General features: G+C 44.1%; 1 protein-coding gene across 1 annotated transcript; it reads left to right on the top strand.

Moving 5' to 3' along the window:
• Nucleotides 1-947: 947 nt before the first annotated feature.
• LOC310857071 (cytosolic acyl coenzyme A thioester hydrolase-like) lies at nucleotides 948-1,952 on the top strand (the record flags this gene model as incomplete). The annotated part of the gene is made up of 1 exon (XM_083762685.1): nucleotides 948-1,952. The coding sequence occupies one exon, from the start codon at nucleotides 948-950 to the stop codon at nucleotides 1,950-1,952; it is 1,005 nt and encodes a 334-aa protein (XP_083618811.1).
• Between the last annotated feature and the right edge of the window lie 14,137 nt (nucleotides 1,953-16,089).

Below are 16,089 nucleotides of genomic sequence, written 5' to 3'. Positions count from 1 at the left end.
GATTTACTTGAACATTTTTCACGCACTTTCCTACTAGGCTGAGGAATAAATCCCACCCTATTCACATTGGCCTATTATAGCGCCACCAGGAGGCCACAATAACATGACCTGGCCTGGTGGAGACCTGTGCCCAGAGGGGCACTTTTTCTAGTTTCCACTAGTTCCCGGGGAGACATCACATTTCTCTTTTGGGTCTCAAGCTAAAATGTTTGGGAACTATAATGCCATAGAGCAGTGGTTTTCAACCTTTTCAGGTCACGACCCCCAAAAAGAATCATATTTGAACTGGGGACCCCCCAGCCTGATAAGCCCTTGTGTTTGAGTTGAGGCATTACATTTACTGTAGTTTGACACGGTTCCACAGATAATAAATATAGTGAAAATAGCCAATCTACATGATCACAACAGCACCTCACTGCGCGAATGCGAGCTTGAAGATCAGCTATTTTCAAAATGTTTGCCACTTTCTTATATTATTTGAAAAAAGCCCTGGGGGCTTGAGACACAGAAAAGACAAGAAGACAAGTGTTAACAGCTTGCCCGGTGATGCTTGGGTTATTGCGCTGACAGTGCGTCACTTCATGACATGTTGATCAGTGTTGTGTGAAAGAAATAGGCCTCTGGCCTCTCCCTCCCCTACCTCTCTCTCTCTCTCCCCCCTCTCTCTTTCTCTGATCAAGCTCTGGTTTGACGTCATTCACCACAATGACTGAGGCATGTCCATATTTGACATTGGGTATGTCTATATATGGACATATTGTCTTGACACGGAACAGACCAACAAAGCCTTTAACAGATAAGGTAAGGTAAACTAAAGTCTATATTTATAAAGCAGCCTTTGAAAACAAATGTTACAAGGTGTTGTACAAAGAATAAAAAAACAGCTCATCTTCATGTCGGCGTTACAGTCGCGAAAGGCTGCGTCTTCCATCCGGTTGTGTAGGCTCATGCGCCCAGATGACGCCAACGTCCTGGGCAACACTCACGGAGGTACCATCCTGCAGATGATCGAGGAAGCGGGGACCATCGCTTCCACTCGCCACTGCAACACGCAGGGTGGCGACCGATGTGTGGCTGCGCTGGCACGAGTGGAGAAGACCGAATTCCTGTACCCCATGTTCATTGGAGACGTGGCCCATGTTAGTGCCGAGATAACTTACGCCTCCAAGCATTCGTTGGAGGTGCAGGTCAGCATCACGTCAGAGAACATACTCTCGGGTGTGAAGCAACTGACCAATACGGCAGCCCTGTGGTATGTTCCCTTATCTCTGGCGAATGTCGACAAGACAGTGGAGGTTCCTCCTATCAAGTACGATAGTCCAAAACAGGAAGAGGAGGGTAGGAAGCGATATGAGGCCCAGAAGATGGACAGACAGCAGACTAAAGAGGGAGTTGAGGCGGCGACGCCTCCTGCACTGGAACCAGAGGAACACACGGCTGCTTTCAGCCAGTCTAGTCTGATCCATCTGGTCGGCCCATCTGACTGCACACTGCATGACTTGGCCCATGGAGGTGTGACGATGAAGCTGATGGATGAGGTGGCTGGCATTGTAGCGGCTCGACACTGCAACACCAACATCGTCACTGCCTGTGTGGATGCCATCAACTTTCATCGCAAGATCAAGAAGAGCAGTGTAGTGACTGTAACAGGAAGGATGATTTTCACTAGTGACAAGTCCATGCAGATTGAAGTGTTTGTAGATGCTGTATCATTCATGGAAGCCGACCATGGGAAATATCGTGCAGCCACCGCAGTCTTCACCTACACTTCCCTAGACCAACACCACAAGCCTCTACCCGTCCCTCCCCTGAAAGTTCAAGGAGAGGAAGAGAAAAATAAGTTCAAGGAGGGCGAAGCACGGTATCTCCAGAACAAGGCTAAAAGACTGGCAGCTAAGCAGCAAAAACAACAGGAAGAGGGTGCTCCTCAGATAAATGGTGCATTTATATAGCGCCTTTACCCAAGGCCCTTTACATAGATTGTGCATTACATTCACCCATTCACACACACATTCATACACCGCTCGCAGCGGAAACCATGCAAGGCACCAACTAGCACATCGGGAGCAATTAGGGGTTCAGTGTCTTGCTCAAGGACACTTCGACAGTGACTCTGGGGGAGCCCAGGTTCGAACTGGCAACCTTGCGGTTCCCATCCAGGCACTCTACCCTTGTGGCTCAGGGGTAGAGTGCCTGGATGGCAATGGTCTTCACCAGGTTGGGTGGCCTACCCATGTTGGTGTCAGTCGTGACTAGTGGGTTGCAGCCGACAGGAAGCTGCTGTGGGGGGAAATGGCATTTCTATAACATACAGTTGAACCTTTCACATTTGTGGCAACCCCCTATGGGCATAAGTGAAAGAGCCTTTGGAGGTGCGCTCTACAGAGGCCCCTCAACATGCGATTCCAATTTGGGTTTGATTGGATATTGTGTTCATGATATATGGCATAAAAAGCCTGGCCCACTAATTACAGACAAACAGTATGGAATTATCAAATATCAAAACCCGATCATTTAAACATTGAAATATGTTGCGCAAAATCATAGCTGCCAGTAACTCCTACACATGTAAGGAAAACATGTTTAAAAACAAAACAAAAAAGTGAAATGGCTGATTACAAGTTCACAACGCATTGCATTGTGACAGATGATTGGCTATTTGACTGGGCGCTTGTGTATGTCTTTCCGTCTGTCTGTTTGGGGTACCGCTGGCCTGGGTGACCTAAAGTGGCACTGTTTATACTATAATTTATAGTATAAACAGTGCCACTTTAGGTCACCTTTAAACTTTATAGGAACCAACATTTTACTAACTGTCTGGCTTAAGTGGTAAACATATCAGTACTAACTAACCCATGTCAAGTTTGCTGATGACAGTGGTTGTGGGCCTTATTTCAAATGAGGTAGAACAAAGGATTTCTAAACTACATACAGCAAGCAGCCTATTTCTAGAATGTATTATCAATGTTCTAGCTAGCTAGTCAAATGCATGCAAGCAAAGAACAGTGCATTGCCTATAAGAACACCGACTTGCACTGACGTGTCCATATTTGGGTGTATAATCTCGGCACACAGACAGACAACTCTACAGACTTTCCCTTCCTCACTTGTGCTCTCCCTCTCTGCTTAGAAACCCAACGTGTCTCACAATGTTGGGTTTTAAGCATTCAGCTGAACCTGCTGACATAACAGTGTCACCAATCAAAGTGTAAACAAGGATAGTGAAGGTAGTCTTGTGCATTTGTAACAGTTTACTTGTCTTCCCAAACAATCAGTGTTTGAAATTGACCTTCACAACAATGTAAATTTGTGCTCATGGCAGGGAACCAACCAATTGTATCAACGCTCGAGGGGTACTATAGGAACCAACCAATCGTATCAACGCTCTAGGGGTACTATGATGGGAGCCAACCAATCGTATCAACGCTCGAGGGGTACTATAGGAGCCAACCAATCGTATCAACGCTCGAGGGGTATACTATGACAGGAGCCAACCAATCGTATCAACGCTCGAGGGGTACTATAGGAGCCAACCAATCGTATCAACGCTCAAGGGGTACTATGACAGGAGCCAACCAATCGTATCAACGCTCGAGGGGTATACTATGACAGGAGCCAACCAATCGTATCAACGCTCGAGGGGTACTACCTGGAAGACTTCGTCGTGGCTTCAAAACGCCACTGAGCAACTTCCATTGAAGTGAATAGCAGGGGGCGGGGCTGTTTCTGTGAAAATTCCGCCATTTTAGCCTTTTTGGCAATTCTGTGATATCGTTCTTCACTAAATTTGGCAATATTCTCACAACCCTCTACCATATTATGGTAGAGGGTCGTGAGAATCCCTCAGGAACTGAAGCTCGCACTCATTCGTCAAACGACCTTTGACCTTTAGATCTCCCAATAAAAGTAAATTGTTATGATTTGCTCATCCACTTTTTTGGCCTATTTTTTTGGCCTATTTTTGGGCACGTCAAATAAATCACATTTCCATACATGCGAATGGAGTGTGATGATGTATGATAGGAGCGCCCCTCACTTCACACGATTTGTTTCATTTTGGGCTTTTGGGTCTTATAGCTTGTTATAATTCATGGCCTCAGATGGCTGACTCAGTGACATAACCTTTATATGCATACACATATTGATAACCATAACATGATGATTGTCCACTACTGCATCAGAGGGACTGACTGTACAGTATGTACAGTATGATATGAGATGCATGAGTGTTCCTGCTCGTTCTGTTCTTATCGTGGTTTCCATGATCTACTAGGGACGTCAAGATCCACTGTGCTCACTGTATATAAGTCTCTGTGTGTAATAAACTACAGAAGATACAGTATGTGTAATATGTGTAATCATGTTGGCATAATGTTCTCCGTGCCTGCGACCTGACGGATCCCCAAGGTTTATATGGAGATATATATATATATATATATATATATATATATATATATATATATACACATATACACATGGAGCCTTTAAATCACAGCATAGCTGCTTGAAGCTATATTTATTTTTAAAATAGTAACTATGACTAGTTACTCATTTAATGTAGCTTTAAACCATTTTGACCTGAGATCAGATTCTAAAAATGTATGTTTTCTGAAATAGCTATGTTTCTATGTCAGTCGTTCTTCGATTTTTCAAAAATAGCAGACCTACAAGCTCGTAAGCTTGTAGATCTGCTATTTTTCAATAGCTAAAGCATAACATAATGCTAACACCAAAAGGGGTTCCCGCCCAGAATGGGTCCCAACACTGATACTGTATATGTATACATATATATATATCTTATTAAAATTGGCATTTATTTTGAGTGGGTGGTGGGACATCTAACTAATGTTAGAGGTTCGAAAATGTGACAAACCTGACATCCGTGACATAGTCGTTACATCACACGTGTGTGTGCCATACACATACGGCATGGAGACCACAGTATTTCCTCCAGTGACCTAGCCTGGGCACCATTTCATTTCGGTATATGATCCGGACGGGAGCGGATGATATGGTTACGTCATGTTGTAGCATTGTTTTGTAGTCCCAAGAAATCGACGGACAGGAACAACAGGCGGCGGCAACTTCCTTTTCCCTCTCAATAAAAGCTACAGGCTACGAGAGCTTTTATTGAGAGGGAAAAGGAAGTTGCTGCCGCCTGTTGTTCCTGTCTGTCGACTACAAAACAATACTACAACAACCATATCATCCGCTCCTCTCCGGATCATACGGACTTTTGAAACGGAGACCAGGCTTTCCTCCGAGGTGGTGGAAAGCCTGGTGAGGCGAGGTTACCAGTGACCTGGTTACAGGTAAAATCACATGTGAAGTGAGGGGCGCCCACTGTGGCTGCCACATGACGTCACTGCTTAAAGACGGGAACCCCTTTTGGTGTTTTAAGGATTATGTTATACCTTAGCTATTGAAAAAATTGCAGATTTACAAGCTCGTAGCGCAGCACTCGGTGCCGCACTATGAGCTTGTAGATCTGCTATTTTTGAAAGATCATGAAAATGTGGCGCAGATCTTTGAATATATATTCTTTCAGAGCAAACTTGTATTTTCCAACGTATTGTTTTAATTGTCATTGCCGGGGTAGACAATACATTTTATACACAAGCCCAGCATAGCATCATTCGGTTCTCAGTACAACATTCACATTGTCTCCCCAAGGAGACAGCAGCAACATTAAAAGTAACACATTTGAAAAATAATAATAATCATAAATAATAATACTAACAATAATAATAATAATAATAAAGTGAAGAAATGTAAACATGAAAGACAACCTCTAATCGAGTAGTTCAGTCAACGGACATGAAAGGGAAAAAAATGAAAGAAAAGAAAAGGAAAGAGGGGAAGGAGGGGGGGACCGGGGGGTCCATCAATCAGAGTGAACGTTTTTAACTCATATCTTTGCTTCTGGGGGTGTCCCTGGAACAACATATTTTCAGATGGGGGTCCGCAGCCAAATACAGATAATTCTGACCTGGGCTCCTTGACATGAAAAACCTACAGACCAGATCTGTAGGTTGTCTAATTGAGTGAAGAAAGTTTAATCTGGTCAATTCTGGTGGATATACCGGTATTTTATTTTCAGGTCCAAAAGTGGATTTTACACAAAAGGTGGGGTTCAGAGAGTCTGCGAAGAATAGGCTTTCAACAATCTAGTTTTTGTTGCGGTGGGTAGCGAAAGTAAGAGTGTAGACATTGTGCACAAGTTCTATGAGGAAAATACACGTATGGACGAATAGCATTCGTGAGAACTCTTAAACTATGCATCAGAGCTATGCTTAGCCCTGAATAAGTATACCTAGATCTGAATTGTTATTGTTACTATAGTGTCTGTTTTAGGCCTGAAAGCTTCACTCTAAACTATGTCATTAAATTTGGTGGCATCATATATGCACACAAAGGATAAGACCTTAAGTAGCACCTGTTTCTGAGACACTAAAAATACAAACAGCTCCATTCGACATGCTATACATTACATGATTATTCACAAGAGGTCCACATCATATGAGTGCCTGCAAGTGTTGAAATGTAATATGTGCACCGTGGAAATCAACATTGAATTGCAATCTGGGGGCCTACCATAGGTTCAAACCTGATAATAATCCACCAGTCCTGGCTCCAGCCTATCTCATTTTACTATATAGATCATGCCAGTACATCACAGGTTACATTACATATTGTCTCAGAGAGGACACCCTTGTGTAGCATGACAACTCATACTAATCACAGTGAAACACAAGCACACATGAGTCTCATAGCCTAAATATTATTTTCCAAGTTGTGAGGATCAGGCTAATTTCGTTCATAACAACCACGTTACTCAGTCCTAGAAGGAAGAGATCTGGTTCCATTTTTGCCTGAGGACTCAAGATTTACTGGGGACCAGTAAATCCAAATGTCTGCTCTGAAATATTTCCCTGTGGGAAGTTTATGGCTGAGCTCGGGGTCTCTGCTGAGATAAGGAGTGTGATTGGAAAGTGCTGTGTGTGCAGCGCACCACTCCTTCACTACCGTCCCGTCCTCTCATTCAGATCCACATCTGCTCCCCACACTGCAGGCTGTAATGTGGCTATAAGTCAGGCCACTGTGGCCGTAATCCCCCAGTATCAAAGCACAAGCTCTCTCTCTCTCCTCATACCTCTCCACCTCTCTCTCTCTCTCTCCCATTCACCCCCCTGTGTGATGACAGACCCCTGAGAAGAGCCCTTTGTTGGCAACTGAGCTTACCTCATTTTCAAAATACCAGGAGCCCCATTGGATAATAAAAATGTGCCTATATTGGGGTGCATATTTCTGTCCAAAGCCAAACAGCTCTGCGCACAGCAAACAGAGCTAGGCTTGTTGAATCAGACCAGAACTTTTTTTTTTTCCTCTTTCCCTTTGACTTTTCGGTGCTAAAGCCCTATTTTCCCTGCTGCCTTAACTACAGTGGGAAAGCGGCCTTGCGTGGAGTCTGCATTGCTGGGATCTTAGTAATATCCACCACGGAGCCTGTAATTACTCATGCCTAGTTTATTCTCTGTCGTAAGACGGTGTCGCATGCTCAAAATAGCAGATCTTCTAGCTCACGGCACGTCACATTCACAGCACGCTGTGAGCTTGTAGATCCGCAATTTGTGCCGCAGTACACCCTTGTACGACGGAACATAAATTAAGCTTCAAAGTTCAGACAATGGAGGTGCTTCAGACCAATGGCTCTGCTTCAGACATCAGTGCTGCCACTAGGCCACTCCTCCAGTGTTCTGGAGGCCCGGCGGCCTGTAAACGTGTCAGTGGCAGGATATCACAGACATGCACTATACACACATGCACACGCACAGATCCAAACAATCATACACACACAGAGAGGATGGTTGCAGGAGACAAAATAAAGAAGGGAGCCTGTCTGAGTGCTGTCTTCTCATTTACATTTGTTGACAGTAGATGAGCTGATATTGCTCTTTAGAATAATGTTAACGTATCCCCCCTTTATGAATGGAGTGAACTGTCAAATTACATCTCTCTATCTATGTAATGCAAGAATTCTGAGGTCTTAGGGACTTTGTTACTGAAAGTCAGTGTGACAACTGCTCCCAGGTGTGTGGTGGTGAGTAATAGTGACTCATGTGAATAATGTCTCCTGCACTGCATCAGGCCATGACACTACATGAGGAGTCTTATCCAGCCATACCGGGATTCCCGGACAACACTACAAATCACAGAGAAACAGCCTCCACTTAATGCATCTCCTGTTAACACCGAGAGAAACGGGAGAGGAATGTTTAAGATGAACTTCAGATAACAGCACCACGCAGCACAATGGCTTCCATGCCATTGGCGGAGCAAGCGACAGAGTCGCACGCGATCATACACAGGCACAGAGGAATGCTCTCTGCTCCTTGCGCACGCTCACGATAATGGCGGAGCACCATTGGCTATCTTGCCATCGGTGTCGAGGCTGGCAGACGCGACCCTTTGAAACACGATCCTCACCCCAGCCTGGGCCTGCCTCCCTTGGCCTAATTGGATGATTATATCCAGAACAACATTATTTTAACTCAGAAAGAGAAAGAGGGAGGGGGGTCCTTTAATACTCAGTAAATTCCTCTTGACTCGCTATTTGTACCCGTGGCAAAGAGTTGCCGACTTCAGGCTGTCAAATGAGTGCCAGATTGTTTGACTATGTTCAGCAAGGACTGAGGCGTAAAGTGTGAGGTTCGGCTCTTCAAGTCAGATCCAGCAGTGCACTAATGACGTCAGTTGCTGCACATCAAAACACTGCGGAACCATGCAACTGAGACAAGACAAACTATTCCATACATACTGTTCTCTCCACAAACCATTTGCTCTTAGGAAATAACCACACAACACAAGAGGCTGCAGGAGTTGATTACTCCCCAGTCACACAAAACAACCTACTCTGCATTAGACATTGCTATTTCATTTTGCAGACAAGTGAATAGTCTGAATGTTCATCTTAGAAAACATTTAGAATTGCCCCTTTATCTTTTGGGCGATCAAACAAAATGTTGGAACAAGTTGAGAGATTCCTCTCACATATGGAAAAATAAAAAGATTGGTCCATGATCTCCAAAAACAACGCAGCGACACAAATACCGGTTCGACCACAGCAATGTTGTTGTGACAACACACGCAGGATGTGTTGCTGTGCAATTATTCCTAGCTTAGTGAAAAGCAGTGAAATGCTGTCAATATGGGCCAAAGTGCACTCCGTCTCCCCAACATGAGAAGGCTTGTTAGTGGTCTGGGGGGACGTTAGATTGCATGTTCTCTTGGCTGTGCTGACATCCACTTGGAGGCCACAGCAGTGTTGGGAACAAAGCAGGGCTTGGCTCAGGCCTGCTTGGCGCTGCAGCTATTTTAGTGGTGATCCATATATCAAAAACTCCTAAAAACAGACAAAGCCTCTCAAATATTTGCTTAAACTTTCGATGCCCCATAATCATGCCAGTAATGATAGTGTTTGCTTTGTCCAAACATCAGGGCCCTGTTCTGCACCTGTGCACCCCCCTCCAGTCCACACACATGCACGCACGCAGGCATGCAAGTATGCACGCATGCACGCACGTACACACGCATGCATGTGCATTGTATGCACACGCACACACGCATGCATGTGCATTGTATGCACACGCACACACAAAGTTGGAACAAATAAAATTACAAGGCAAGGGTGTTAAGTCTCCTTCTCCTACATAAACATACAGTACACACAATAAAATATTAGTATTAGATTTGTATTGCTATTTTAAACCGCATTGTCAAATAATATTTTATCATACCGTAGTGTTGTAGAAATGTGGCATAATTCAGGTCCACTTCATGACTTAGTTCTGCTTTTATCCTTATTGCTATTAGATATTGCTTAGATTATGTAATAGTCCATGAGCCAGAGCCCCAAAATTGGGCTATGATTATCAAATGAGTGGCCAAAGCCATATCTATAGCCTATTAAAATGTAAGTAAATTAATATACGATAACCCTTCCACAGGAGAACGATTTTCGATGTTATTTTCACCTATATACATGATAGGTGAATAGGATGAAGTTTTCTGAAATTGTATTTATATTATAAATGTGCAAATTAGGCATTATATAAGAAAATATGCCAGAATTTGCTTAACTTTCCTGAATCAAAAACAGACAATTGGATAAAGCCAGAGTCAACCCACTTATTTAATTTAGTTTACATGTTAGAGGTTTCAATCAGGTGTGTCCAGCAGATGCTCATTGACACTCATTAATGTTACATATAGGCACTGTCAATAGGCATTTGAACCTATTCCATCTATCCTGGTCGTCCTTCTTGGTTCCTGTTTCCTGTACGCTGGTTATTTCTTCAGAACGGAAAAGATACGTCATCTCCTGCCATTATTTTCTTCTTTCTAATGATTTGATCGGCCCAAAACATTGTGTTCATTGTCATGATTTGTCACGATCCGAGTTGGCTTTGTCCGCGGCGTAACCGTCTTTAAATAAATACTTTAAGAAAAGCCTATGGGCAAAATGCATTGAGATTCATTTCCTGGGCCACTCGTTGTTCTGAAAGGGGGAGGGACTGCGACGCTCTATAGGCCTAGGCTTATATCTAATCTATGATCCAGAAATTAGCATCTCTGCTAAATCCGGTGTATTTACGCTACATTTTTTATGTAATGTTCATTAATATACTCTGTTCTGTCCAAATAAACAAATAATATGAACTAAAAGTCAAAGATAGCATCAAAGCCAAATAGCAAACGTATACATCTTGATCACATGACTCCAGAGATAATGACACCATGAAGAGGTTCGTCCTTGGCTTAGTGAGTATAAGAAATGTAACAGATATGTATTTATCACGAGATATTGTATTTGCAATTTGCGTTCGAGTTCTCAAATTCTGCCCAAACCCAACACTTCCCGACACGACCTTTACGGTATAGGGCTGAGCCATAATGTATGCTGATTGGTCGTGCCGGGCCGAGCATCGGGTTCCGTGACTCAGGCAGCAGAAACTCAGGCCCCTCCACAGGCGCATATCCCTGTCTGTCTGTCTGCACCAAATCAATAGACCAAGGATAATCTGTGACGTTAAAAAATCGCTTCCATATGTAGCCTAATAGCGGCCTGGTTGTCGGGATGACGTCACAAACATAACCTTTTGATATAAGGTAATTCTGTCTCATGAGAGCAGCGTTAGCTCCGTGTTGGGGAGGCTTGTGAACGCTAGTTTAGAGCATCGCAGCTCTAAACTTAGTTTAAATTAACATTGCAGTAAATTTAAAAGACAGCAACATCATCATAATAATAAACCTTTTACAGACAGGTAGTCTGGTAAGATATTATTTACATGCTGCTTTAATGAAGTGTTCCTGTGCTGCTGCCTGTGCTGCATTTTCAATAATAAAGGTTTTACAGCCGTGTCGCTCAGACTCAGAGCCTCTCATCAGATTCTCAATCTGATTTATATTGCATGGTGAAGTCTATCTGTCACATCACGCACCGAACAGAACAGAACTGCAAGCCCAGAATACAAGCCAGATGAACACGTTTTGGGTTTATAGTTCTGCCCATTCTGTGTTCGGTGCGAAATATAAATCACACAGGCAGCAGCAGCAATTGAGAACGTCAGGGAGAGAATGAGAGATGCATGACAAGAGGGATTTTACTTTAGGTCTACTTTTAGCCTATTTTGTGAAGAATTTAGAACGTTTTATGAAAAACTGAACATGTGAAGTTGCCATTTCCCCAACTATTACCGGTATATATATATATAATCCCACAAATTTGTAACCCATTTTTTCACCCAGTGTCAATTATCTAATGTAATCCTGGGCTCTACACTCCCTCTGCCAACCTGGGGAGGGCAACGAACTGACCTCATGCTTTCTTCAATGCATGAGGAGTCCAAGCTGCACCTGACAGGGGGGAGTTTCCCAGGTTGGATGTAGCGCATGGAAGGAACACGTTATTCAAACCAGTTCCTTTCCCCACCACCAGGCAACCCGGCTGGCCAGGGGAGGCAGGACTACTGCATGTTTTTGTGAGGGTACCTACACTAGGAGACACAGGGAGGTTTGGAAGATTTATGAAAATAAATCAAAGAAATTAGTTAGGTGGTTTCTTCCGGACAGCAACGAATGTCCGTTCTTTCACTGCACTATAATTTGAGCCACTGGTGCTGCCTACTGGCGATCTAAAATGGGCCTAAAATGATGATAATCGTTAGGGCCGGGCCAAGCCTCTGGCCCAGTTAGGGCCGGGGCTTCATTCAGGCCCGTTGTGTTTGGACAAAATAGTAGTAACAAAAATCACACCCAGGGGAAGGGAGTGGTGCAACTGTGGGAGTGTGTGTGTGTGTGTTAGGCTGTGCAACAGTGACACTTGGTGGTGAAAACCAACCAAACGCTATTTTCGTGCTCTGACAGACCCAGCCAGGAGCCAGGGACACACATAGCTGTCTAAGAGTGGTTGCATCACTCAAAAATGTGTTTAGCAAAAACCTGTGTCATGGTGGCACTATAATTGGCTGATTTAAAAGAAAAATGGGTGGCGAGTTTCCCGCTGATCGGTCCAGTGGTGCTTGTAGCATGGCAGATACATCTAGATCACATGACTAGAAATAATGTGTACCAATTTCGGTGAGGTTTGGACAAAATCGGTAGTAGTAGTTGGCGGAAAACTGGTCACGTGGGCGTGGCTTTTTTATATTAGATACAAAAAACATCCTGTCATGCCACTCACAGTGTGTTTCAGTGAGAGAATGGGGGTTGTTTCCCGAGTGCTCCACATTGAGAATTAGCATTAGCCTCATTACGGGGTCAGGGTTCATTTCAGGGCTATGGTGGCAGGAGACACACACATGACTGCCTCGACCAGTCACGCTAAGCAGGTGAACAAAAACACTAGACTTTATTGACCTGTTTTCTATGCCTCATAAGTCTTTGCGTTTTGTGTGTGCATAACTTCCTCTTCCTCTTGCGGTGTTGCCAGATTTCGCAAGACAAACAAGTGGCCAGGTCTATGAAAACATCTGTTAATTAAAAAAAACTATTGATAATAAAATATTTTGAATATTCTGGCACAAAATATTTTCAGATGGATGTCCGTGGACAATTACATATTAATCTGGGGTTCCTTGACGTGAAGAAATGTCTGAACCACTGGTTTAAACAACATTAGGGAGCAAGCCCAAATAAGCATCTACTGTACACTTTAGAAACAAGCCCAAAAAAACCACAACCAGCTACTACCAATAATTTATAATTTACAGAAAAAACAATCCAAAGGACGCTTATAATAAGCAGACATGGCAACACTGGAGGAAGTGAAGCACACACACACAAGTAGCCCCACTGCCCAGTACATTCCCACCGAAACAGGTAGGTAATAGTGCTTCTGGGGAGTTAATGCTGTATTTATGGAAGCACAGATTCTGAGCTATCGCTGGTGATATAGAATGCTACTTTCCCCTCAAATGGAAAGTATAGTTTTACGTTAAACTATCCAGTCTCCTTAATGACCACAGCACCCCAAAAGGCTTAAGTCTGTACCTCAGCTGATCCGATTACTTTAAACGTGAAACTATACTATATGAATTCAATGGCGTCTACTCATGATCGTGACATCATTTGGAATGTTTGCATCGCGTCCAGCATGTGAAACAGGGGTAAATCAATTTGACACCCAAAGAAGTCAGACTTAACAGAACATCCTGCCATGAGGTCGTTCAGACACCTCATACATCAACATAAATTAATAGCCATACTCCTGAAAGGACCCATTAAAAAAGGCTAAAGCGCGGTTCTCTGCCGGCTTGGATAAGAACATGTATGTTGATCGGAGATGACATGACGCCGGCTCTCGGCCAAGACCTGGGTGGCATTTCCGCCTTGCAGCGAACGATGCTTAGCCCAAGAAACACATGACACAGAGAACAAAAAATAAATCATGAGGGAGGGTGTAAACACCAAAGCAAGTGCCTGTCATCCAGGGCCTTGTTTATTTGTACTCTTTCCCAGGCTGCCTGGATTCATTAGCACTTAGCCCTTGGCAGTGGCTGCCCTGGCACAGGCTGTGGCCAGAGGACGACCACGGCTGTGAAGCTTCCACACACACCAAAGGGATGGAGACATGTCCTCTCTCCACCCCGGCCTGGATGGCACCATCCTCTAAAGTGGATACCCTCCCTGCATGCATATTGCAGCCCTTTGGTAATGGATGCATATGCATATGCATGTGCTGTAAATCCTTTGGGAAATGGAGAAAAGCTTAGCAAATGTCGGAATGGGGTTTAGTTCATAGCCAGGATGTTCATGTTGGACTGGAGGCAGGGTGGCGGAGTACAGGACGGCCACTCTGCGGTTAGAGAAGGAGGGTCCGATGAATGTTGTGTTCACAGCAGGGGGGCAGTCAGCCAGATATTTCGTGAAGCCTCATTTGAAATCGGTAGTTCATATAATGGCCTGTTGTGGCGCTGGACCGGACCCAAAAAGCCCCATAGCTCCATAGAGGCCCATGTATTTTGGCCCAACTTCACCTAGACTGTATTACCTTAATAAACATGGTCATGAATACTTTCTTCTTCCAGTCACTAGTTTAAAGTCTCATTTCTAATGTCATAATATTCTTTTTGGAAAATTATGGTCCCATTAATTAAAAAAATGACCATAAAGAAAAAAAACCATCGCGTATGTTCTGAGGGGCGTGGCTACCATTACAGTCTATGATCGGGATTCCCCTCCCACTCGAGTCAAAATAAAAACCAACGGAGAAGAAGGGGGGAAGTCCCGCCTCGTTGTCTGGGCAGCCAATGACCAGCTGGTATACAAAACGGAGCCAGCCAATGGCCAGCTGGTACCAAAGATGGCGACTTACATCAGGAATTAGCATATTATTACAGGCTTCATTTTACGTTCATGTTAGACCCGGGGAACGCTTTGTCCATATTTTTTACAGTCTATGGTTCACAGACATTATCCTCTCTCTGCTAACTACCCCACCTCAGCTGGCCAGGTACCCCACCCCCATCTCTCCCCCCGTCCTCGCCCACAATGCACACTGGAGCAGGGCCAGGGCTGCTGTTAATTTGGCCTCATTATTAAGTTAAATGCTGCGCGGGCGGAGGTGCTGGAGCTAATGAGCAGTGCAGGGCTGGCTATGCCGCTCCCAGCCTCCTGTCCCAGCCATTAGGACAATTAGAGAGTGGAAAATGAGACAAGGGCTTCAGACACTTTAATTGATATTCGAAACGCAAACTGTCTTTCTTGACCAAGACAAGATACACTCACAGGACACATAGAGACAGACACAACAGCAACAGCTCTGCTGGTTTGTCGATGAAATCAAGGTCATTTGGATGTGATATTTAAACCTGTGGTAACACAAAAGGTTGTCCAATATAGAACTAGCACACATCACATGAGTGTGGTGTGTGACACCGTGTGTGCAAAACTGTATCTCTCTGTGTGTGTGTGTGTGTGTGTGTGTGTGTGTGTGTGTGTGTGTGTGTGTGTGTGTGTGTGTGTGTGTGTGTGTGTGCGTGTGTGTGTGTGTGTGCGTGTGCGTGTGCGTGTGCGTGTGCGTGTGCGTGTGCACGTAACATACATGTGATTGGGGCAGGTAAGTGTGTTTTTTGTAAGGTTTCTGCTCAAGGGGAGTTGTGGTCAGGGAGGAGCTCTGCATCCTCAGCATTAATTAAACTCTGAGAGTTTGTACTACGGACACTCTCAGAGTTGAATTAATGCTGAGGATATATATATATGTATATACATAGAGGGTATATATCTAACATTTTTATACTCAGAGTTAAAAGGACACTGGACTCTGTTCTACCACTGTTCTGTTCTATCGTTGTACTATCGAGAGAACTATCACTGTTGTAAAATGTCTGTATACACATTTTAGACTTTACTGTACTTTCTACTTTGTATACTGAAATGTTAAATGTACAGTATTTTCTTGCTATACTGCATGCTTCTGAGTGTCTGTCTACCACACAGCTCCTCAATCAGGACCGTGAGACTCGGCGAGGGTTTAGGACTCCCTCTGTTTAGATGACTTTTGAGGGGTTTTCCCGCGCTGCCTCGTTA

The sequence above is a fragment of the Protomyctophum parallelum genome (genome assembly GCF_964188405.1).
Source record: "Protomyctophum parallelum genome assembly, chromosome: 4".
Taxonomy (NCBI): domain Eukaryota; kingdom Metazoa; phylum Chordata; class Actinopteri; order Myctophiformes; family Myctophidae; genus Protomyctophum; species Protomyctophum parallelum.
The sequence above is the reverse complement of the archived record's forward strand: the minus strand, read 5'-3'. Positions and strand labels throughout refer to the sequence as shown.